Consider the following 24,385-nt stretch of genomic DNA (forward strand, 5'->3'; position numbering starts at 1 on the left):
TAGGTAAAAAAACACCAATGTAGTTTGATCCAGAAGACCACAGCAAATGGGATCTATATGATGGCATATTAGCCCGGACAATACACAGTCTATGACTGTACAGGAGTACATACTTTATGAAGGAACAGAAAGTTCTTACCAGAACAAAAGACACCAACATCGCCACCGAGAGGTAAATGGTCCGCTTGAGTGAAAGTGCAGTTCCGGAGGTAGGATTCACCTCCAGTACAACTGACGTTGCTCATTATCACAGGCCCTTTCCCGATTCCATACTTCCCGTGGTTGTAAACATTTACTACGGAGCCGCACTTCAGCTGTCTGCATACCACTTCTGCGTCTTTGAAATCCCACAAGTCGTCAGTTACTCTGCCCCAGACGCCGTGGTGATAAACCTCCACTCGGCCATCGCATCGGCCCTCTCCAGCAGCCAGCCGCAAATGCCAGTGATCCGCTGAAAAATATAATTAGTTATCGATGTCCTTCGACATTCAGCATCAGCATATTGTAAGCAACAGTTACACATCCACATGTGTCTAAGATATTTAAAATTAATTAAGTTAGACTCTTTTGTAAATATGCTATGCGGCTGTTACTGGGAAGAAACAGAATAAAATGCTTACGCTCCACCATACTTTAAGAACATGTCCGAACCGCGGTGGACAGAGGACACCTGGCAGACTCAAGGAATGTGATGATTCAGATCATCTTGGAGGGAAGTTTGGCCGGAGATTCGTGAACCTCAGATGTGAATGTTACCAGAAATCTGCAGCAATATAGCAAGTTAGGTTACTTTGCTCCGTCCCTCAGAAAATAACTTCTGAAGACAAAGCTGGATTTTAATAGTACCTGCTGTAGTCTTTCTACAATAACTTCATCCGTCGTGGATAACCTGCTGCTGATGTTACTTGATTGGATGAATAGCTCATCTGTCATTTTAGGCTCATATGCTCAACACAGATGTTCACAAAGTTTAAACACTGCAGCTTAGCAGAAAATTCCTTGAAATGGTATAGGTTTGCATGGGCCTCATTTACTTAAATTACGTTTTGCATTTTCTTGAAATCATTGTTAATTATCGGCCGAAAATGTAAGTTTGTATATGAACCAACGTGGATTATAGGTAATTAGTAGTCAATAATTATTTTCTCACGGAATTTCAGCACTGAACGTTCTTCATTTATTATCATATGTAGTTACTTAACGTTAATACAATATTTACTTGAGCTGCATTCTTATTTATATATTTCTTTATTTTCTACATATTTTCTTTTGTCAGGTTAACATAAATTGCACTAATCCATTAATTAATAGTGAATAACTGGTTATCAATATTTGTAAATCATGGATGAACCAAGATGTTTGGTTTTATTATAAAAGCATATCAGCAGGTGCATCTTAATCATTGCTGCACATTGGTTAGTGAATTTCAGTGTTGTTTCCGTGGCGCAGCGTCTTTGTTGTAGTAAATACACAGTCACAGTGACATAATAACTTTAACGCCGTGTCACGTGAGAACACTGCAGAGATGTATTGTAAGTTCCATCCTCGTAAATATATAAAACCAAGAATATGGAGAGGGATTTCTGGGAAATTCCATGTTTCACAACTAGAAACTCGTTTGAGGTATGCCAAATGACAAAGTTGCACACTGCTATATCTGTTTCCATGGCTATTTTATGTAATGTACTAGTGATGATGAGATATTTTCTGAGCATTACAGAAATAAACTAGCCCCCATGATTTCAGATTGTAGAATAAAATCTTTCAATTGCCCGTCACTTTAAGTCGGTTTTGAACTGTTTGTAAAACATATCATGCAAAGACAATTTTGCATGTTAATTCTACGTTGTACAAATCGATTGGCCTTGGTTGCAGCTTACATAATGAGCCGATTCCAGCGCACGACTATTATATATTTCTATAATTACGGAAATCTTTTTTAAAAAATTGCATTGCCTTGCAAGTTGCAGACGAGTTGCATTTGTTCCCGTGCACAACCAAAAGCTGTTTCCAGAATCAAGAGACCATTTTGAATTACATTCCTCGGTTATTTCTGATTAACTCATGCCACGAACTCAGATTCTCTGGCTCTTCAGATGCTCAGTACGTCTGATGACAACTTCAATATTCCCTGATGTTTAAAAACAGCCAACATAAACTAACAAAGAGCTAGGGGCAGCCCCCTAATGTCGCCATGCATGCCCGCGCCAGCCCAGCATTCCCACAACGGTGGGCAGAACCACTGAAGCAGCAACAGCAAAGACAACAAAACAATAGCAAAGCACCGCCCCTTCTTACGTTCAGACTACACTCTGCCGCGCAGGGCTAAATCACCATGGTTTCTGTAAAGATAAATCTTGCCTGACAACTCTCTTAGAGCTCTTCGAGGAAGTAACAATCAGGGTGGACAAAGTTAAGGAAGTAATTGTCTTTTACTTGGATTTCCGGAAGGCCTTTGATAAGGTGCCATAAATAACATTGTCATATCTAATCTGTTCAGGCCTTTTAACATTCGGATTTTTTTTTATGAGATCCCCCCCCCCCCTCCACCCCCATTCTCTTGAACTCCAGAGAATACTGCCCAAGTTCCTCATACGGTAAACCTTTCATTCCTGGAATCATTCTCGTGAATATTCTTTGAACGCTCTTCAATGTCAGTACTTCCTTTCTAAAATAAGGAGCACAAAACTGCACACAATTCTCCCAGTGTGGGCTCACGAGAGCCTTAACGTTAACGTTAACGGTTAACGTTTTCATTTTCCTGGGCTGTGGTGTATACTTCTTATCGCAGTTGCTTATGATTGCCTGGGAAGCTGATTCCTTTTTTCGTTGATGAAATTATATCTTTACAAGGCTGATGTGTAGATTTTTAATGTCACTTATTCCCGTTGAGCCTTTTGCCCTGGATAGTGTTAACCTAAGAACATTCGATGTGCACAATATTTTCTGAAAGTTGTCACCTCAGATATTATTTTTCTTTGTAAATGTTCCAGATTAATTACAGACCAAGCTATTATGTAAAATAATATATTAATATAGATATAGCGAATGTGTTTATAGCCTTTGTTATATGTTTTCTGTTGGGCTTTGCCTGGTAGATTGCATTGACTGTTGGGGTAAATTCTGTCAAAAAGTTTCCTTTTGCGCAAGGGGATGTATTTCCTTTCCTGATTATTACCCGAAACCTTATTTTTTAATATTCATCCATCGGGTTTATTGTATCGTGCTCCTCTGTTTTGGATTCAATTAGGTCCATTGCACCTACCTTTATGTTTAATATTCTGCATTTTTCCAGTCCAAAATCCATGTTTACTGTATATCTTTCGAAAATAGTTCTACTATTTGGATTAATTGTTTTAGCTTAACTGATGAAGGAGCATATAATTTCAAATCCTCCACCTATATAAGGTCTGTTAAGGTATAGCTCACTTCGTTGTTTCTGACTTTATATTATCTTATTATTATTATTATTATTATTATTATTACTTTCAAACTATTATTATTATGATAAGCGTGGCCGATACTGAATGGCAAATCACCTACCGGAACAGATAACGCCGGCGTCATTTCTGTGTGTACAGGGCTGGTCTCCCCATGATGAAATGCGGCAGTCATTCAAACGCATTTCATTACCACGACATTCAGTGACGTCTTTCCAAATCGAGCCATTTCCCTCACCAAAGAATCCTCCCGCTTTCGCTGATAAAACCGGCCCACAATGGAGATGATTGCAGACGACAGAGGCATCCTTTAAATCCCAGAAAACATCGCAGACCGTTCCCCAGGTTCCGTCACGTAATACTTCCACTCTCCCCGAGCAGTTATCCATGCCGCCAGTTAACCGCAGTTGACCTTTTGAGCGAAAACATCGGGGGAAAGCTGTTTTAATTTTGAACACATCCTTCTATCCTCCCACCCTAGCAAACACCCCACAACCACGGTATTATAATTTAAGTAAGACTATAAGCCGGTAAGTTATAGGAGCTGAATTACACTATGTGGCCCATCAATTATGCTCTATTATTTCATCATGGCTGATACAATTCTCCTCTCAACACCAATCCCTTGCCTTCTGTCCATTTCCCTTCCTGTCCTGGAAAATCAATAATCTCTGAACCTCTGTCTTGAATATACAGAATAGCTTGGGCTCCACAGCCGCCTGTGGCAAATAATTCCACATATTCTCTGGCTAAAGATATTCCTCTTCATTGCCTTTCGAAAAGCACGCCCCTCTCAGTCACCACACCTCCCCTCCCACCCATTTGGTAGATGGTTCCCTGGTCTATACTGTGCGGTTCATCTTGAGAAATCCGACCAACGTGTCGAAAGGGAGGGGTCTGTGGCGCCTCAGGAACTATGCCTAGGGTGGAGTGCACTATGACAACTAGAGACCCGGCAACGCAGCAGATTCGACAATTGCGTTCGTGAATATGCACATCTCAGCTCGTTATTATTTATTGTTTCGGTATTTAACTATTTTCTTTACGTTGTTGTAGCGCGTGTGGGGACTTAAATAAAATACAGCAACATTACACTACCTGATCGCATTCGGCCTTAACTGAGATAGTGGACAATCGAATGGGCTGACTTTGAAGACGAGCGGCATTCGTTTTATATTTAGCTGTTCCCTTTCACGCGGTATTGGCATATAGTTCTCCGTTTGAGAGTGCTAGTTAACGACCCTGTTTTTCCCAGCGTTTTCAGATGCGTTAACCTGCTGTTAACGAGCGTCGCTCTTTGTATTCTTGCTGCCCGGACGATTGATGAGGATAAAATGAACCGGGTGAAGTAGAGAGCACACCGGAATTAACGAGAGTTGAGTCTCTTTGCCTCCTGAATGTAGAACAGTTTCTTGTGATCTGTACAGATCAAAAATGACGCTCTTCTCCCTCCAACCATTGCCGCCATTCCCCCAGGGCCTCACCGACGGTTGCATTGTCAGGATTCGTAATATTGTCGTTGCTGTAGGTCGGAGTCAAGCGACAGGAAGAAAAGCACAGGGGTGCAACTCGACCATGCATTGTAGTGATGGGTCAGGGTGTTGCAGCACAGAAGATGCCTGAAACGTCGCTTCAGCTCCGAAAATGTTTGGTCAACATCGTTTATCGAGGGGAATCCTGTCTAGTTTTTTTTTTTTTTTTTTTTTTCTGGTCAGCACATTTACGGGAGCCGAAATTCCCGAGGAATTGGAGTATAATTTCGCCAGCAATATGAAGTGCCGTAACTGTTCGACTGTGGATGACTTGATCTACTTTGTACCTGTTTGAACTTTACTACTCTCCACTTGAATACTAAATGGGGTAAGACATAGCCCCAAAACGCATTTCTCGTGTTTACAGTACAGGTTATTTTTGAGGAGTCGTCTGTGAACCTTCCAGGAATGCTGGACGTGTTTCTGATGAGAACGGAAATAGAAATGGGTGTAGACGAAATACAGAAAAGCAAACTGTTTCCACATGTCTTTGAACACATCGTGAATTGAGGCCTGGAAAACAGCGGGGGCATTGGTCAGATCAAAAGTTAGCAAAAGGTACTCATAGTGGCCATGAGAGGTGTTGAAAGCTGTCTTTCACCTATCTCTTCCTCTCATATGGACCAGGTTACAAGCATGGAGTGGATCAATTTTGGAAATTATAGTACTCTCTTGAGAAGATCGAATGCAGACACCAGCAGGAGAAGAGGGTAATGACTCTTCACAGAGATGTTATTCAAGCGCCGATAATCGATGCTGGGGCGGAGCGGGCTCCTGCCGGAGATGATGATGGAGCAATAAATCCCATGGCCGTTGCCTCCTTGAAACACTCCTCCATACCACCGTTTCAGGACGACAGAGAGGAAAACGTGCCGGTCCTGCGGAGGGTTACTGCCAGGTAGGAGGTCTGAGGTGAAGTCGTCTGTCTGGTATGAAGCAGGAAGATGCTTTTACTGAAGGCCTTAAGAAGATTCGCATATTCCGACAGAATCCGAGGCAGGTTCATATCCTTCTAGGGCACAGGACACGAGTTAGCTGGAGCTGGATTCAGACTGCTAGACAGCCACGCCAGTCCCCACTCTGAGTGCTTTAACAGACCAATTATTCCTTGAATAACGTCGGGATATCCAGTGAAGTAGAAGCACAATCAGCAGTTCAAGCGAATCGACCAAATAGAAGGAGAATTCTTCACTATGGTTGTCTCCGAGCACAACTTTGACAGGTTCGGTGGAAAGTTGGATTTGGCCAGTGCTCAGCGGTCGACCGCCCATGGTCTTCTCTCTCAATTCCTGAGTTGGGAATTGCCATCATTGAGCTACAGCGATGTCCATGACATCCCTGGCTGCACCAGAGTCGATAAATGACGTAGTTTCATGGCTTCGAGACCCCCACGACAAGGAAGCTGCGAGCATAACACAATTACGGGAACCGGATTCCAGGAAGAAGCGACCCAGCAGGATTCTCCTCATTGCAGACGTCATTCTTTTCCGGGACGCTTGGGAAATGCCGCCAGGAATTGTTCTGTATCACTACAATAGAGGACAGAACCTGTTCAGTACCTCTCTCAGTTCTCCTGAAACAGGAGTATGCGCCCCACTTGCAGTGGCTTCTCCGTGGACTGGGTGCTGTCTGATCAGGGACAGAGCGAGGATAGACGGCGAGTAGATGGCGTGTGGGATGCTTGAGATATTCTTACCCTTCGCCAAAGTTTACCGGTCGTCAAAGCGAAAAACCAGATAAATTAGATCAGCCAGACAATCTTGCTCGTCACAGACAACGATTTTCTGTTGGATTCCTCGTTCAGTCCACCTGAAAGGCATTGAGGAGAGATCACTCATTCCATCCCGCCTCTACTGCAAGTGTGCGGAATTTGTGTGCAGAGGCCCTCACCATCCCTCGCCTTGCCGCAGGTCCAGAAGATAGTGGACAGACTGATCACGTATGAAAGGGCAGTAATCCTCCTTAACTCTGCACCGAAATGCCGGAACGACTGGGTTGCAGTGTGTCCTTGCTCCCGTAAGGCGTCGAACCGGTTGAGTGGAGGTGCATCTACGAGATTGACCACGTACGTGCATTTCTGTGCATCATGACCAAAATGTACAGGCTGGCCTTGGGATATCAGCTGGCATTAGGTAATGAAGTTTCGGCAGCCATCGAGATTCCCCAGTGTTGAAATATTGACTTCTTTCACAGTCGGGTGATTCCGTGATGGTCCGAAAGCAGGAGGAATTTCTTGACCAAGTGCGAATGTGGGAGCAGTAGTGTCAGAGGTTGTCGGGCAGCAGGAAACGAGAACCTGCAAGATGCTGGGAGAGGGACTGAGGCGGCCTGAGGCTGCTGAATTGCTTTGTGAAGAACGCTAATTGCCGTCAGCTGAAGCTGGCTGTCCGCAGTAACCTCGGGGACGGCGGTTGTGAGAGCGGAAATCGCGAACACATCACTCTGATTGTTTGCGGTGAGTTGCTAAACAAATGCTGCGAGGGATGACTGCTGTTCCTCAACCTGAGACTGGGCTTGCCGGCACGAGTCTATCTGCCTCATTGCTGCAGAACAGATTACTTCAATCAGAACAGTTCAATTCCCTGTAGCTATTTTCCTACCTGACCAATGAATCACAGGGCCAAAATCAGCTGCTCTCCCTCTCCTGTGTCTGTCTTATGAGTGCTTCGAGACTTGTTGTCACTACATTCAGATACGGCTCAAGTGCGGACAGAGAGAGACACTGAAGCAGGTTGATAGTTCATACATTTTAATGCGAATAGTGTTTTAAGGGATAAGAGAACAATAATGGCTAGGTCAAACAGGGCAGTGATGTAAAACTCTCAAACTAGATGCCAACACTGCGGCGAAAGGAAATACCTAAATTTAAAACGAATACCGCAGATCTTCAGCGTCAGTCGACTCGATAGACCACTTTCTCAGGCAAGGTCGAGGACAAGCATGCTGGTAACGTTGTTTTGCTTTGCTCAAGACTCGACAAGCGCTACAAGGAAAAGAGGTGAATTCACTACCGCAGGAATAAAAGAATGACTACCTCATACGTACATATCAACGAGCGCAATAGCCGAATTATATTGCAACTATATTTTGCTATTTGCTGTGAATACACGCAAGAAAATGAATCTTACTGTCTTGAAAATAAATTTAGTTTTGAACTTTGAAATCTAGAATTCCGATATACCCTGTGTCCTCTGATATTTACTTCTCTGTTGAAGAGTTAGCATTTACCAACCACATCATCAGGACTAATACACTGTTTAATCCTGCAGTCAGTTCTCTCCGCTATGTAATTCCAGCTGTATAAACGACAGAAACACTCACCTGAACAAATGACGCTCACTGCACTTCTACCCGAACAGTTGTGTCCATTTCTTGGTGTGGTTGCACAATCCCAGATAATGGTCTCGTTGCCTTGGCATTCATAGGAATCCTGCCACATGGGACCACTGCCCTCTCCAAAGTATGCCCCTCCTAATACTGATAACACTTCCCCACATTTCAACGATCTACACACCACGCGCGCGTCTTGTAAATCCCAATTCGAATCGCACACGGTGCCCCACGTCTCTCCATGCTGTATCTCCAATCTTCCAGAGCATTCGTCGTATCCATCAATCAGTCTGGGCTTCCTGTGTCCTGCGGTATATTAGATGAAAATTAAGTTCCAGATTTAAAGGATGATACACAGATTAAGACATGACAATAACTTTATCAGGAAGTGTGTTGAAGACTCCGTACTAAATTGAATAATCTAACTCTGAATCTTGAAATCATGATTAAACTGACTGATAACGTTGAGGTCTGCAACATTCAAATCGTTACGGCCTCCGGAAGGGTCTCATGGATGCCAAAAAGACTATACTATACTAGACAAACCACGAGTGACATTCCAGCCGTCAGTCGTGGCAAGGATTGCATGCTATACCGGACTATAAAACGAGGTCTGGCAGCATTACCGGCAACTGCATCCTTTGCCAAAGAGGTTAACGCATTCTTTACACTTTGAAAACGGCAAAGGATTGGTATGCCACCACCCACCCCGCGGCCTGAATTGCAGCTGAATGCAGAGTCATCGTTGCAGTTGTAAGACCTGTCGTCCGAAGGATGATAACACGGATAACATATGGGCCGAATATTCTCCCAGGCCGTGAATTTAACTCCTGTGCAGATCAACAGTTCGGCGCAATTCCAAACTCTTCCCCCCGCCCCCCACACACCGTGTTTCAGTCCTGTATGCATCGCGGTTTTGAGACAACGGTTTTTTTTCGGGAACAAGTATGATCTCTGAGAATTGCCGAACATATACAGTCAGCCTCTTCTGACTTGTTGTGTCTGTCTTCACAACTGTAGCCAAAATAGTAATTTACCGAAATTTTATTATAATCTTTCACAGAGATCACACATTAAATATTGGGTTTATACAAAAGTGCGTTATTTATATTACACAATGGTATTTTTTTATGGAAAATACAATAAATAGGAATTTACCCGAACAAATAACGCCGGCCGATTCGCTTTCCTTAGAGCAGTTACTGTGAGCTATGAGTCTCCTTTCACACCTCCATGGGTCGCCCTCTGTACCATTACAACGGAATTCAGCTGGCACCATGAACCATTGTCCATGTCCAAATTGTGAATTCCCGGATGCTGATACGGCATCACCACAGCCGGCGAAGTTGCACACAGCCTCGGCTTCATTCATACCCCAATTACGACCACAAAGGATCCTGAAATAAGGTAACTTGTTGCTTATCTCCACTCGCCCTGCACAAGGGCTGCCTCCACCTGACAGCATTAAGTGTTGCCCCTCTGTTGTATAAAAACAAGAATGCATAGAGTTAGTCCTCCACAGACACTGCGAAATTGAAACATGATCCAAGGCATTCATAGAAGAAGTTCAGTTAGCTGACCGAAATATATGACCTTTATACATAACAAGTAATCTTATTGAAGGGCCCAGCAGGCTCGATGAGCCAGATGGCCAAATGCTGTTTCTATTTCTTATATAATGGTGCTTCTATTTCTTATCCTTGTTCACCCTTTCGAATGATTACCACTGAGCGATTAGTCGGTCCTCCTCTGGAAAAACTGTTGCAAAGTTTCCCCATTTAAATCTTGAGTGCGGACCTGATTTAAAAGATAACTCTGCTCGCGTATTCTCACTTAGCGATTAGTGCCAGTCGAACTTCGAAAAAACCTGCACGAAGTACTGCCTTTGTCATCTTGATTTTCGGAGATTCAGTGGACCTCAGACCATCCCCCCGCCCCCAACCCCCCACCCCCGCCCACCGGCTCAGTCCTCAGTTGTTTCTGGGTATGAACCGGCTTTTGGGATCTAAGTGCCCAACTATACAGCAAGTACTTGAGATGCGACAGATGGTAAGCTACCTCAGCTCGGCAGTGCATGTTATTTCAATGTGTGTGACTCATCAGCAAACTGGACTCCAAATGAAATACTGCTTCGTCATTAAACAGAGAAACATGCAAGCGCCGCAGGTCATGAACTACTAGACTTTTTTTAGCCTTCCGCATAAGTTCATGTTTTCCAAAGGTTGTGAAGGGGAGGGAGGAGAAGATGGCGGCGCGACACAGCGCGCGCGGCCGTTCCGAATGATATCGATTATGTGTTTACTAGTGGGCCGTGCACAGTCCGGATTTGATGGAGACAGTCGTGAGAAGCACGGAGGAACACCTGGAGGAAATTCTGAAATGCCTGCTTCGCTGCCGCTGCTACTGTGCGATCGAGAATCACTGGAGGGGAAGGCTCCAAATCCTCAGCTTTGAGTATTGCCTGTTACCGGGACCGGGGTCGAAGCGCTCGGCAGATATGTTGCTCAGTATTCGGTGTCGAAGAGCTGGTCGGAGGTTCGGATTTTCGGAGGGACTCGGAGTCAGACTGTTGTCGGATGCTTCCAGTATGCTGCATCAGCAAGTTTGCGGCGCTGGAGCTTTACAGTTGGCGTGAGATGATGGGACTTTTGAGAGATTTTGAGACTTTTACCGTGTCATGGTGTTCTCTTATCAAATTACGGTATTGCTTTGCACTGTTGTAACTAGCTGTTATAATTATGTGTTTTTTTTTTGATAGATCCTAAGTCGGTTTGTCATGTGTTTTCTGTGATATCGTTCTGGAAAAAAATGTATCCTTTCTTAATGCATGCATTACTAAATAACTATGAAAGTACTGTGTGTCCTCATAATCCAATAATAATCTAATCAAATCTAATTTAAATATACATGATTATTAAAATATTATCATTTATATTTTGGTCCAATTACGTTGTAAAAAAATCGTCTACACCGTCTGTCCATACATAGAAACATAGAAACATAGAAAATAGGTGCAGGAGTAGGCCATTCGGCCCTTCGAGCCTGCACCGCCATTTATTATGATCATGGTTGATCATCCAACTCAGAACACCGCCCCAGCCTTCCCTCCATACCCCCTGACCCCCATAGCCACAAGGGCCATATCTAACTCCCTCTTAAATATAGCCAATGAACTGGCCTCAACTGTTTCCTGTGGCAGAGAATTACCGTCTATAATGGATCCGCCATGCAAGTATAACTAATCTATTATCTTTCTCTCACTACCGCATTCCTCAACATTCCCCCCATAACCTGACTAATCAAGCTCCCATCAACCACATTGCGTCCATAAGTTTAAATATACCCAATTACCCCGCCCGCACGAACGTCTGTGGCGATGAGTTTCATAAATTCACAAAACCCAATTGGAAAAAAAAATCTCTTCATTTCTGTGCTAAAGGAAAGTCATTGCATTCCAAGGCTACACGCATCAAAGTTGCTGGTGAACGCAGCAGGCCAGGCAGCATCTGTAGGAAGAGGTGCAGTCGACGTTTCAGGCCGAGACCCTTCGTCAGGACTAACTGAAGGAAGAGTGAGTAAGGGATTTGAAAGTTGGAGGGGGAGGGGGAGATCCAAAATAATAGGAGAAGACAGAAGGGGGAGGGATAGAGCCAAGAGCTGGACAGGTGATAGGCAAAAGGGGATACGAGAGGATCATGGGACAGGAGGTCCGGGAAGAAAGACAAGGGGGGGAGGGGACCCAGAGGATGGGCAAGAGGTATATTCAGAGGGACAGAGGGAGAAAAAGGAGAGCGAGAGAAAGCATGTGTGCATAAAAATGAGTAACAGATGGGATACGAGGGGGAGGTGGGGCCTTAGCGGAAGTTAGAGAAGTCGATGTTCATGCCATCAGGTTGGAGGCTACCCAGACGGAATATAAGGTGTTGTTCCTCCAACCTGAGTGTGGCTTCATCTTTACAGTAGAGGAGGCCGTGGATGGACATGTCAGAATGGAAATGGGATGTGGAATTAAAATGTGTGGCCACTGGGAGATCCTGCTTTCTCTGGCGGACAGAGCGTAGATGTTCAGCAAAGCGGTCTCCCAGTCTGCGTCGGGTCTCGCCAATATATAAAAGGCCACACCGGGAGCACCGGACGCAGTATATCACCCCAGTCGACTCACAGGTGAAGTGTTACCTCACTTGGAAGGACAGTGTCAGGAGGGAGATTAGTGGGGAGGGATGGAGGGATGTCCATTCGTCCCCCCCCATCCCTCCCCACTGATCTCCCTCCTGGCACTTATCTGTGTAAGCAGAACAAGTGCTACACATGCCCTTACACTTCCTCCCTTACCACCATTCAGGGCCCTAAACAGTAGCCTGGGGTATATCTCGTCCGGCCCCGGCTACTTATCCATCTTAATATCTTTCAAAAGCTCCAGCACATCCCGTTTCGCAATGTCTGTACACTCCAGCGTTTCAGTCCGAAGTAAGTCATCTCTATAATTTCCAAGATCTTTTTCAGTGGTGAATACTGAAGCAAAACATTCAGTAAATACCTCCACTACCTCCTTCGGCTCCACGCACTTGTTTCCACTAGCACTCATAATTGGTCCCATTCTCACACGGGTAATCCTCTTGCTCTTCACATACTTGCAGAATGCCTCGTACTTTTCCTTAGTCCTGCTCACAAATGTCTTTTCATGGCTCCTCCTAGCTCCGCGTAATTGTATTCTTGTGTTTGTTCCTGCCATCATTGTAATGTTGTCGAGTTCTAATAGTACCTAATTTATTGAACCTTTTGGAAGCTTTTCATTTTCCATTAACTAGATTTTCTAAATCCTTTGAACACCAAGTTTCTTTCTCCCACCATTCATCGCCTGCCTCAGTGGAACTCACCTATGTCGAACGCCATGCAAACCTTACCTGAATTTCTGCTGCATTCCCGCTGTGATTTCCCTTGAGAATATCTGCTCCCAATTTATACTACCAAGTTCCTGCCTAATGGCATCATATTCCCCTCTACCCCAATTAATGTTTTCCCAGAGTTTCTGTCCATATCTCCCTCCAGGGCTATGGTAGAGTTGTGATCAATACCTCCCAATGCTCTGTCACTGAGACATCTAACACCTGACCGGGTTCATTTCCCAATATCAGATCAATTAGCACCTCTCCCCTAGTTGACTTGTCTACATATTGCGTCAAGAAAGCTTCCTGAAAACATCTAACATACTACACACCAGCTAAACTCCTTGCTCTGAAGAGATGCCAGTCAATTTTAGGAAAGTGAAAATCACTCCTTGCAACAACAGTATCACACAAATCGGTAGAGGAGCTCAGCAAGTCCGATACCATCTATGGAAATGAATAAACAGTTGACATTTCGCACAAATAGAGTTCATCAGGACTAGAAAAGAAGTGGGAGACGACAGAATATAAAATTTGGGTGAGGGGAAGAAGGATATCTAGAAGCTGACAAACTGCACAGGTAAAGGACTGCGGTGGAAGAAATCTGGCAGGACCATAGGAGAACAGGAAAGAGGAGATGACATAAGAGGAAATGATAGACAGTTCGAAATAGGTTGGAAAAAGAAGATAAGCTTCGTGCTTTGGGAATTTTTCTGCCGGAAGGAGAAATACGCATTCATGTCATCAGGCTGGTGGCTAACCAAACGGAATATAAGGTGTTGTTCATCCAGCTCTGCACCCTGAGGTTGGTCTCATTGTCCCACTAGAGGAGGCCATGAACCTATATATCGGAAAGGGAATTGGAATCAGAATTTAAATACTTGGCCACAGAGATGTATCGGTTTCGATGGATCGAGCGGAAGTGCTCGACGATTGGGTCCCCCAATTTTCGACGGGTTTCAACAATGTAGAGGAGGCCGCACCAGGAGGACTGGCCACAGGAGACTACCAGAGCAGATCTGCAGAAGTGCTATTCCTGGTATGGTTATTTGTATGCCAAATGATAAAGTGGAAAACGTTTCCTATATGCATCAGATGGCATACCCTCAGATTGAGCTACATCTATTTATAAACGAGATGCGAAGGAATTGTTTTCGCCAAAGAAGACTATCAAGGCCAAGTCAGTGAGTGTATTTAAAGTGGAGGGTGATGCGTTCCTGATTAGTCCGGGCATCTAAGGTTATGGAAGATTGCAGGAAAAGAGGGTTAAGAGGGATAATAAATCGGCCGTGTTCGAATACTGGTGCAGACTGGTTGAACTGATTGAACTAACACTGTTCATTCTGTCTTGACCAGCAGAATGAAGGCAGGTACTACTGAAAGGTGGAGGAGAGGTTAGACTAAGTACCAGCACCAATCGCCGGATAAACAAAGTCTAATGTTAAGAAAATTCTAACTAAAAATCAAAGATCCACTCCCAAAAGACAACTCTAGCCGCATAATTTTGTTCAACGCACATAAAAGTTGCTGGTGAACACAGCAGGCCAGGCAGCATCTGTAGGAAGAGGTACAGAGGTAGTAACTCTTCTTTCAGTTAAACCTGAAGAAGGGTCTCGTCCCGAAATGTCGACTGTACCTCTTCCTCGAGATGCTGCCTGAACTGCTGCGTTCACCAGCAACTTTTATGTGTGTTGCTTGAAATCCCAACATCTGCAGATTTCCTCGTGTTTGAGCTGTATTTTGCTGTTTTCTATAAGATGAAGAATGAAATTTATCTCATAGATGCATCATTCATTTCGTAAACTTCAAATTGGTTGATTCCCATAACTACATAACCTTTAAATTCAAGGATCAAATTTAGTTAACGATAATATTAAAGAAAAATGCACAGCCCAAATACCTTTACAAACGATGAATCCGATCGCCCCAGATTGGCAGTCCTCCTGTTTCAAAACAGTGAACGAACACTCCGACAATGATGTCTCTGTCCCATTGCACTGAAGCTTACTCAGCAGGGCAGCTCCGTCTTCGGATGTAATAGGTCTGATTGCTAAAGTGTCGTAAGACCCGCATCCAGTTTGTCGACAGTGCATTTCTCCATCGGCTGCTTTCCATTGACTGCTACAGACGGGCAACCAGTGACTTCCATATTTAATTTGCAAATCTCCACCGCAAGGTGCATACGGGCCCGCAACTCTGACTTCTCCGAAATCTTAAAGAAAGAGATGATGATTACCGGTGTAATCTCAGCCCAAGTGATAGATTAGTGTTTGAAACAACTTAATTATACTATAATTAGGCAAAGTAATTAAATTGTATTATTATGTTTCGAACATTCCCCTCACTGCTCGCTCGCAGAATATTCTGGAAGAGCTCAGCAAGTAAGGGAGCCTTTAAAGTCATACTCTTAGACAATGACCTTAGGCCTCTTACAACCCATGGTGAAACCATTTAAACTGCATACTTCCATTGACTTGGCTAGACATCATTGCCCTCCGTCTCCTTACTATCCATGTACCTATCCAAATTTGCATACATCGATTGCACTTGCAGCCAGATCCATACTATCAGGACGCTCTGAGTGACTCGGTTTCCTTTTATATTCCCATTAAATGTTTCAGCTTTCACCCTTAACGCATGACCTCCGGTTGTCGTCCCAGAAAACGGAATAAAGGTATAATAAGAATAAAAATAAGAATAAAACTTAAGGTAAATGCAGGCAGGCATCATCCGAGACAACTGAATAAGTTGTTTCGGATGATGCCTTCCTGCATTTACCCTATTTTTTCCCGCTCATAATTTAGTATATTTCAATCTAATCTCCACTCAATCTTCTCACATTCCAAGCAATAACGTCCTAAACGATTCAATCCTTCCTTTTAAGTTCGGTCCCTCGGAGGAGATAACATCCTTGTAAATGTTCTCTGTACTCCAGAAATTAATAGAAGTGGATAAACAGTCGACGTTTCAGGCCAGTACATTCATCGAGGTCCGTTCCGGACGAATCTAATAAGTAACGTGCGTCAGACTTCACGGTGGCATAGACGAGCATTATGAAGAAGTTGGAGAGTGTCAGTAGGCAGAAGTCAGTGAAGCTGCTATTAATAAGAGAAGGTTCCTGGGAAGCTGAAAGATCTGAGTGAAGATATGTCTCCTCGACAAGAAGAAATACATTGTCGTGTTCTGAAACTGCTAGCTAGTATATATGGTAGAGTTGTGAAAGTGGAGGTATTAGTGATGATCCTTCACGAATGACCAGATTTCACAACGGTTTCGGAGGACTGAAGAATTGCAAATGTCACTCCACTCTTTCAGACGGACAGGAATCAGAAAGCAAATTAAATTATGGACCACATTGACTTTATTTACTGGTTGGGAAGATGCTGGAGTTCACTCATAACGAGAAGATTTTAGGGTATTTAGAGATACGTAATAAAGTTGGCCGAAATGAGCATGGTTTCCTTGACGGGAAAATCTTGTCAGATAAATGTATTGGAATTCTATTAGAAACAATGTGAAGCATAGAAAAGGAAGCGTCAGTAGTTGGCGTATCCATGAATCTCCATAAACGTTTTCAAAAATGTGCACAACATGAGGCTACTTAACAAGAGAAAAGCCCATGGTACTCCAGGAAAGATACTAGCATGACTAAAAAGTAAAATAAATGTTGACTAGCAGAAAAAAAAAAACAGTGGAATAAAAGGGGGCGATTCTGGTTTGCTCTCTGTAACTAGTGATATGCTGTAGGTCTCCGTGTTGGGACTACTTCTGTCATGTTATTTATCAATAAATTAGATAAGGATTTGGTGCATTTGTGGCGCAGTCTGCCGTTCGTACGATGGGGGTCAGGGATTGTAAGGTGGTGCTGAGTATGCAGGGACTCTGAGGAACGACTTTAATGGATTAAGAGAATCGACAAAGAAGTCGCAGTTGAAATATAGTGTAAGGAAGAGTACAGTCTTTATTCCTTCTCCTAAATACATGCATTTTTGTATAAGGAATAAAGACATAAACTATTTTATAAAAATGGAACACATTCTGGTCAAAATTTTAAAAAAGCGACTTAGGAGTCCACGTGAAGCGTTTTCGAAAGGGTAACCTAAAGGTTGAATTGGTAGTAGGGAAGGCAAATGCAATATTAGCAATCATATCCAGATCTTGAACGCTAAGTTAAAATGGCAAGCCGTCATATGGCATTGGCAGATACGCACGTGGTGCACTGTGAGCTGATCAGATCGTCAAAAATGAAGAAGAACATGCTGCAATTGGAGAATATCCGGAGAAGGCTCATCGTTATGATCTCGGGACCGAAAGGGTTAACACGTGACTTTAGTTTGATAGCTCTCCGCCTCTACTAGTTGACGTTCAGACGAATGAAGGGATAACAAACTGGATATTTAAAGGGCTAGATAGAATGTAACATACTAACATAGATACACAGAAAATCTACAGCTCAATTGAGGATATTCGGTCCACAATGCAATACCGAACATGTAGTTACTGGAGAAATTACCTCGGGTTATCCATAGCCTTCTATTTCTCTAAGCTTCCTACACCTATCCAGGAGTCTCTTAAAAGACCCTATCGTAAATGCCTCTACCAAAATCGCCAGCAACCCATTCCATGCACTCACCACTCTCTGTGTAAAAAGCTTCCCCTGATATCTCCTCTGTACCTACTTCAAACACTTAAAACTGTGCCCTCTCCTTACAGCTAATCAGCCCTGGGAAAAAAAGACTCTGACTATCTACACGATCAATGCCTCTCAGCATCTTATACACCTCTATCAAGTCACCTCTCATCCTCGGTCGCTCCAAGGAGAAATGGCCATTTCATTCAATCTAATCTGGTAAAACATGCTTCCCAATCCGGGAACATCTTTGTAAATCTACTCTGCACCCTTTCTCTAGTTTTCACATCCTTCCTGCATGGCGATGCCCACAACTGAGCACAGTACTCCACGTGGGGTTTGACCAGGGTCTATATAGCTGTAACATTACCTCTCGCCTCTTAAACTCAATCCGACTGTTGATGCAGGTCAATGCAATCTCTCTTAACTGCAGATTCAACCTGCACAGCAGCTTTGAGTGTCTTATGGACTCGGTCTCCAAGATCCCTCTGAACCGCCACACTGCCAATAGTCTACCATTATTATTACATTCTGCCATGATATTTCACCTACGAAAATGAAACACATCACACTTATCTGGGTTGAACTCCATCTGACACTTCACAGCCCAGTTTTTCATCCGATCGATGTCACCCTGTAACCACTGACAGCCCTCCACGTTATCCACAACACCACCAACCTTTGTGTCATCAGCAACTTTACTGACACTTCCTCATTCAGGTCATTTATATAAAAAAAAAATCACGAAGAGAATGGGTCCCAGAACAGATTCTGGAGTCACACCAATGGTTACTGGTTACCATGCAGAATATGACCTGTCTACAACCACTCTTTCTCTTCTGTGTGCAAGCCAAATTTGGATCCACAAAGCAATGCGATCCCTTTTGATCCCATGCATCCTTACTTTCTCAATAAGCCTTGCATGCGGTGCCTTATCAACTGCCCTGCTGAAATACACATATACTCTATCTACTAGTCTACCTTCATAAATGTGTTTAGTCACATCCTCAGAAAAAATCATTAAGGCTCGTAAGGTATGACCTGCCTTTGACAAAACTATGCTGACTATTCCTAATCGTATTATGTCTCTTTAAAAGTTCAGAAATCCTGCCTGTCAGGATCGTTTCCATCTACTTACCAGCCACTGAGGTAAGACTCGCTGGTCTTTAATTTCCTGGGCTATCTCTACTCCCTTTCTTGAATAAGCGAACAATATCTGTCATCCAATCCTCTGGAACTTCCCCCATGGATATAAAGCGGACGTTTCCTATCGCGGATGTCTCTGTGACTAAAGGGCCCTCCCTCAGAATAGAGTGATGTTCCTTGCCAAAAAAAAAAACGTTTGAGGAGGAATTTGTTTCGCCAGAGGTTAGAGACATTCTAAAATTCTTTGCACACGGCTGTGGAGGCCAGGTCATTGGTTATATTCTGTGAGCAGGCCGATAGCTTCTTGATTAGCAAGAATGTCAACGTTACAGGCAGAACGCAGGTGACTGGACGTCGGGAGGCCATGATGGAATGACCCAGCAGACTTAATAGGCCGTATAGACATTTATCTGCATTTTATTGTGGTCTTCTATGTGACACCACTAGTAACGATAGCGATGTCCTCTGTTGCATTACCGTAATATCCTCTATTGCTTTACCCTAATATTGTGTTTGAAAAAGAAACTCTGACAGTTTAATATATATGGAGGCAAGATTAATTATCAGATTCCCAGTTCAAAAATGTGGAAGGGGCAATTGGAGAAACCATGTGGTATTACATCAGATAAAATGGTTATAATTCATTTATTTATTCGGAGATAAAGCACGGACTGATTCTCCCGAACGAACCGAGCAACCCACCAATTTACTTACCTAGTTCTCTTTACTTTTCCGGCGTTTAGGACAGGTATGAAGGCCCTTGAGTTTGACGGTATTTAAGGCTTCCTTGCTCATGTCAATAACATACTTTCGGATTTCACTACTGTCAGTCATGCAAGTTCCAAGTGGACACAGGAATGAGTTGGTTTCAGAAGTAGAATGGCTCTTGATTGTTTTCCAATAACATATTAATTTTACCAGTGTGGGTTGCTAGCCCTGAGCTGAAAACTCGAAATTGGAGTACCTGAATATCCGGACTGCAAAAATAGAACTATTGTAGGAAACTCTTATTGACAAAAAAAAAAAAAAAAAATCGTAATGTACGTGTTAGGTGCAAAGGTGGTACATCTTTTTAAAAAAAATAATCACTTAAAACCGTCGCGCCTTCATCTTTGTTAATTTGCAGAAAACATAAAAAAAAAACAAAATCTGCACGAAAGCGATAAAATTGAAATTCAGAGTATGCCTGGAAAACAATAGGCAGTTGATACATTAAATGTGCAAAAGCAACTATGAACATTTCAGCAGTACAAAATTTCTTCAACATCCGTGAATATTACCGCTCGTAGTGACAATTCCAGGCCTTATACTGTATATAGGGCAGTATATACCTTCAGTACACCCTTTGGCGAGGTGTGACATCTGCGTAGCATCCAGGATCAGGATCTCCCGAAGCTAAAGCAGAAGGTGGTGAATGATCGTATGCGTAGTTTGTGCATATCAGAAGTCCTGGTTATACGAACGCTCGACCCCCGGCGCCAGGTATAAAATATTTGAGGATCATTAACAATGGCTGGGATTACCGCCTTGTAAAGACACGCTCAGAGGAAGACAATGGAAAATTCCTTCTGTAGAAACATTTGTCAAGAACATTCATGGTCATTAATAAGACCATGTTCGCTCACGTCATACGACATGGTACAGAATGATGATGCTGATATTGTATGTGCGTGTGTTCAATACAGAAAACTAGATTCTGTGTATATACATCTGCTGATACCTCTGGACACATCTTCAGTGATGTTTCTGGAATCATCAGGTGTTTCGGGTCTTTCAACTTCATACCCCCTCCTCCAGGTGTCCCAGTCGGGGCTGATCAGACCCCAGCTTGTGTCCAGATGGCTAATTACTTATGACTCCATAGCTCCCCTCTTTTGAGCCACAGCCATCTTGAGGACCTCTCTCCCGCATCGGTGGTACCTCGAAAGGCACTATTCTTCCTCTCTCCCTCGATGCCCAAATGTGCCAAACGTGTTTTGTTTTATGACCCTCTCTACCTGTGACGCCACCTTCAACGACTTTTGGACCGGTATCTCCGGATGCCTTTGTTCTACGGCGCTCCTCAGTGCCAGGTCGTTCAGCGTAAAACACCGATCCTGGTTGGACCTACCACCGAGCAAGACTGCAGACTTGCTGCACTGATTGAGCTCCAATTATGAACCACCCACTATATATCATTTCGATTGCAAAATTATCTTCAGAAGTTAGCCCATTAGATTGCCTTATTCTGCAATATTTCACGCTTTCTGTGTCCCTCAAAAATAATCTAATTGTTCCAGTTGTGCAAAATATTTGAAAGTGGATTTATCCGCTGCCTTGCAGAGGAGAGTGAAGTCGGTATTGAAGGGTTGTTCTGTGAATGGAATTCAGCCGCTGCAACCGATTATTTATTCTGCCCTTCGATGATGTCATGATTATTCTTTGAAGAAATAATCAGAAGAACGCAGTGTTTGTGAAACGCCCAGGTTAATATCACCAGAAAATTATTAACAAATATACAACTTATTTCACGTCGTAGTCGCTTCCTGATCTGCGGAATTGCTTCAACATTTTATGTTTTGTATTCGGCATTTCTACACCGGCAGAATCGCTTGTGTTTGTTGGACTGCTAAGACCATCAATAGTAATATAAAGCAATAAAGATATTTTTTCTATGTTCTGAAACCGTAGCAAGACAATCGCAAGATCATCTGCAGCGGATTGTATCCTAATCAGGGAACGGGAGGACAATCTTTAAAGTAACAACCAAAAATAAACAGATATTTGTTTAACTTCCTTTTCAAAATCTCCAGAAATAATCGACAAAATGTAACAGAACAGCCCCAAAAATCGGTTGCAATATCCTTATTAATCCGCAGAGTTTCCAGCAGAAAAAAATAAATCTGAATTCCAAGCATCATCCTTTAAAGTAAATTTTCTACTCGCACATTCTCTGCAGCAAACATAAACACGAGAGATTACAGAATACTAGACCCACATTCATGAAGGAATTCAGACGCGCAGGCGGCATCACCCAAAAAGAAAGGAGTCGACGTTTCCAGTCGATCCCCTTCATCAGTCCAAAGACATCGACTGTTTATTCCAGTCCATCGAAGCCGCCTCATTCCGGATTCTCTACAGTAATCTGTTTTTGTAGTGTGCTTATTCGAACTCGGACATGGTGTTTTTGCTTTATTTTTCCCTCGTGGTGAAATGTTAGCTATAGCTTTTTTGTTTGCAATATTTATGTCCATTTTCAAAGAGACAACAGAAGCATGCTGAGGCCAACAGATCGAGGTTGCCCTCCAATCCACTGACCATTTCTACTCGCCAGCATACTTGATAATATACTGACAACATTCTTCCTTCTCTTCCCTATTGCAACGTTAAAATGCTGGCCTCTTGCAAGCAGCACTGTGGGTACGCAAATAACTCAAAATCTGCAGTATTTGAAGAAAGCAGCTTTCATACACGTTCTTGGAGCAACAGACTATAGGATTTTAAATATTCACTGATCATGCGAAGGTCACTTCCGCTGAATGCATATTAAAACATTCATTTGTTCATTCACTGCAACACGCACAAAAAGCTGGAAGTGCTTAGTAGGCGATTTTAAGGGATTAAACAGTTTTCGTTTCCGCCCGAATCCTTCATCAGCACTGCCAATGAAGTGTCCCGGCCAAAAACGTCGACTGTGTATTATGTTCCGTAGATCCTGTCTGACCTGCTGAGCTGCTCTAGTACTTAGTGTGTTACAGTGGATTTTCAACTTCGGCAGAATTTCATGTTTATGATTCTTTCATTCCCCAGATAGATAGCACGTACCACCGTGCTCCGATAAAGCCCCATTTTTCTGGAAATCCTGCGAAGTAAGCTTCAATGGACTCATCGCTATCGAACATAACGTCAATCAGCTTCGACTGAAACTATTCTGGAATAATGGGGAGCAGACTGTTTAATATACTATGGAACCAGCGCTGGCAAAATACTCTTTGAACCCTCGAAATGAAATGCGTAGGAAAACAATGGAATGAAAACCCATATTCATGGAGTTAGTCCTTTTCACTCTCCACTGCAGAGAATTTGAGTTCTGTGTGTGGTAATATTTCAGATTTCCATTAAATACTACGCCTTTCTTATCACTGAAACAGATTCCCACAGAAGAGCAATTCCTTCCACCAATATCATTGAGATTGTTTTTTTTTATTTTCATTTTGGAAACTTTTGAATAGCGTTGTGCTTTGCTAATTAGGGCAGCCTAGAGTCGGTGAGGCGCGTTTTCCGGTTGCTGCCCGTGCTGATGGTGGTGAAGGAATCGTCTGTCTGTTTTGAAAAAAAAAAAATAACATGATTCGCTTCTCTATAGGTTAATTATGGGAATTACAGAAATTATGGCAAACACGAAATATTCTCAAGAAAGGTATGATTGATTTTATAGATGGTCACAAGTTCCGTATCACATCGTGGGGTAAAAAGCCCGTGCGCTGCTGTAGTGTTTCGGTTTCTCTGTTTTATAACAGGGAAAGGACGCTACATTGCATGGGAATCCATATGAAGACACTAACGAATTCAGATGCTAAAACCTGTGGAAGAAACACGATGCTGAAGGAACTCATATGCCTGAAGAAACTGTCTGAGTTTGCTTATATATTTATTCGCGGCAGGAGACAATTTTCATATAATTTACACACAAACACACACACACACACACACACACACACACACACACACACACACATCTTTGAAGACTTGATGTCCCATTTGATGGGAATGTTAATTATAAGTATGGTCAGGTTCGTTTATATTCACCCAGCGCAGAACAGGATCTGAAAAACGAATTAGATTTCAAATTTGCTTTGGAAATGCCTGCAGAGAATCTGAAAATATATCTCGATATCTCGTTATTAGAGAATAATTTTTCGGATTTGTAATTCCAACATTCTCTACTAAATCCTTATACAATCTGGTTGGAAGGGCAAAATGTTAAATTCGTGAATTGCAATGAAGTGATTCGTTGCGTTGATTAACATTATTTTCAAGAGACTGAGTGCAGATTTATACAATTCACGGCGGAATATAATTGTAAACTAACTTCCACTATCGAACATCAACATAAATATTAAATACCCTGTGATTTTGACCAATGTCTGCAAATGGTCTGTTCTTTCTAGTTGTTCCGCCAAATATAAGTTTTAATCCTCGTCAGCAGAAAGGTACATGGGGAAAAATCCCGGATCACTGCACAGAACCAGAACAGTGTTATAACTTTTATGTTAGACTCGTGATTTATTTTGAACAACGAACAACGACTGAATCATGCGCATTAAACAGAGAGTGAGAGACATAAATAAAATGTTAAAGTCACTGAGTAATGCTGATGAGTTATGTGACTGGTTCCTGCAGACAAAGTAAAATGGTAACAAATCCATCCATTGTATCTCT

The 24,385-nt window shown here is 42.9% G+C and overlaps 1 protein-coding gene across 1 annotated transcript in view; it reads right to left on the reverse strand.

Moving 5' to 3' along the window:
- LOC140196962 (scavenger receptor cysteine-rich domain-containing group B protein-like) overlaps positions 1-24,385 on the reverse strand; it is a 117,744-nt gene that overhangs the window by 57,662 nt on the left and 35,697 nt on the right. Inside the window, exons 2-5 of the mRNA XM_072256899.1 lie at positions 5,641-5,898; positions 5,338-5,485; positions 3,679-3,852; positions 140-451 (exon numbers count right to left, since the gene is read on the reverse strand). Of these exons, the coding sequence (XP_072113000.1) occupies positions 140-451; positions 3,679-3,852; positions 5,338-5,485; positions 5,641-5,898 (892 nt within the window). The remainder of the gene's footprint in view (positions 1-139; positions 452-3,678; positions 3,853-5,337; positions 5,486-5,640; positions 5,899-24,385) is intronic.

This window comes from Mobula birostris, chromosome 4 (genome assembly GCF_030028105.1).
Source record: "Mobula birostris isolate sMobBir1 chromosome 4, sMobBir1.hap1, whole genome shotgun sequence".
Lineage (NCBI taxonomy): Eukaryota > Metazoa > Chordata > Chondrichthyes > Myliobatiformes > Myliobatidae > Mobula > Mobula birostris.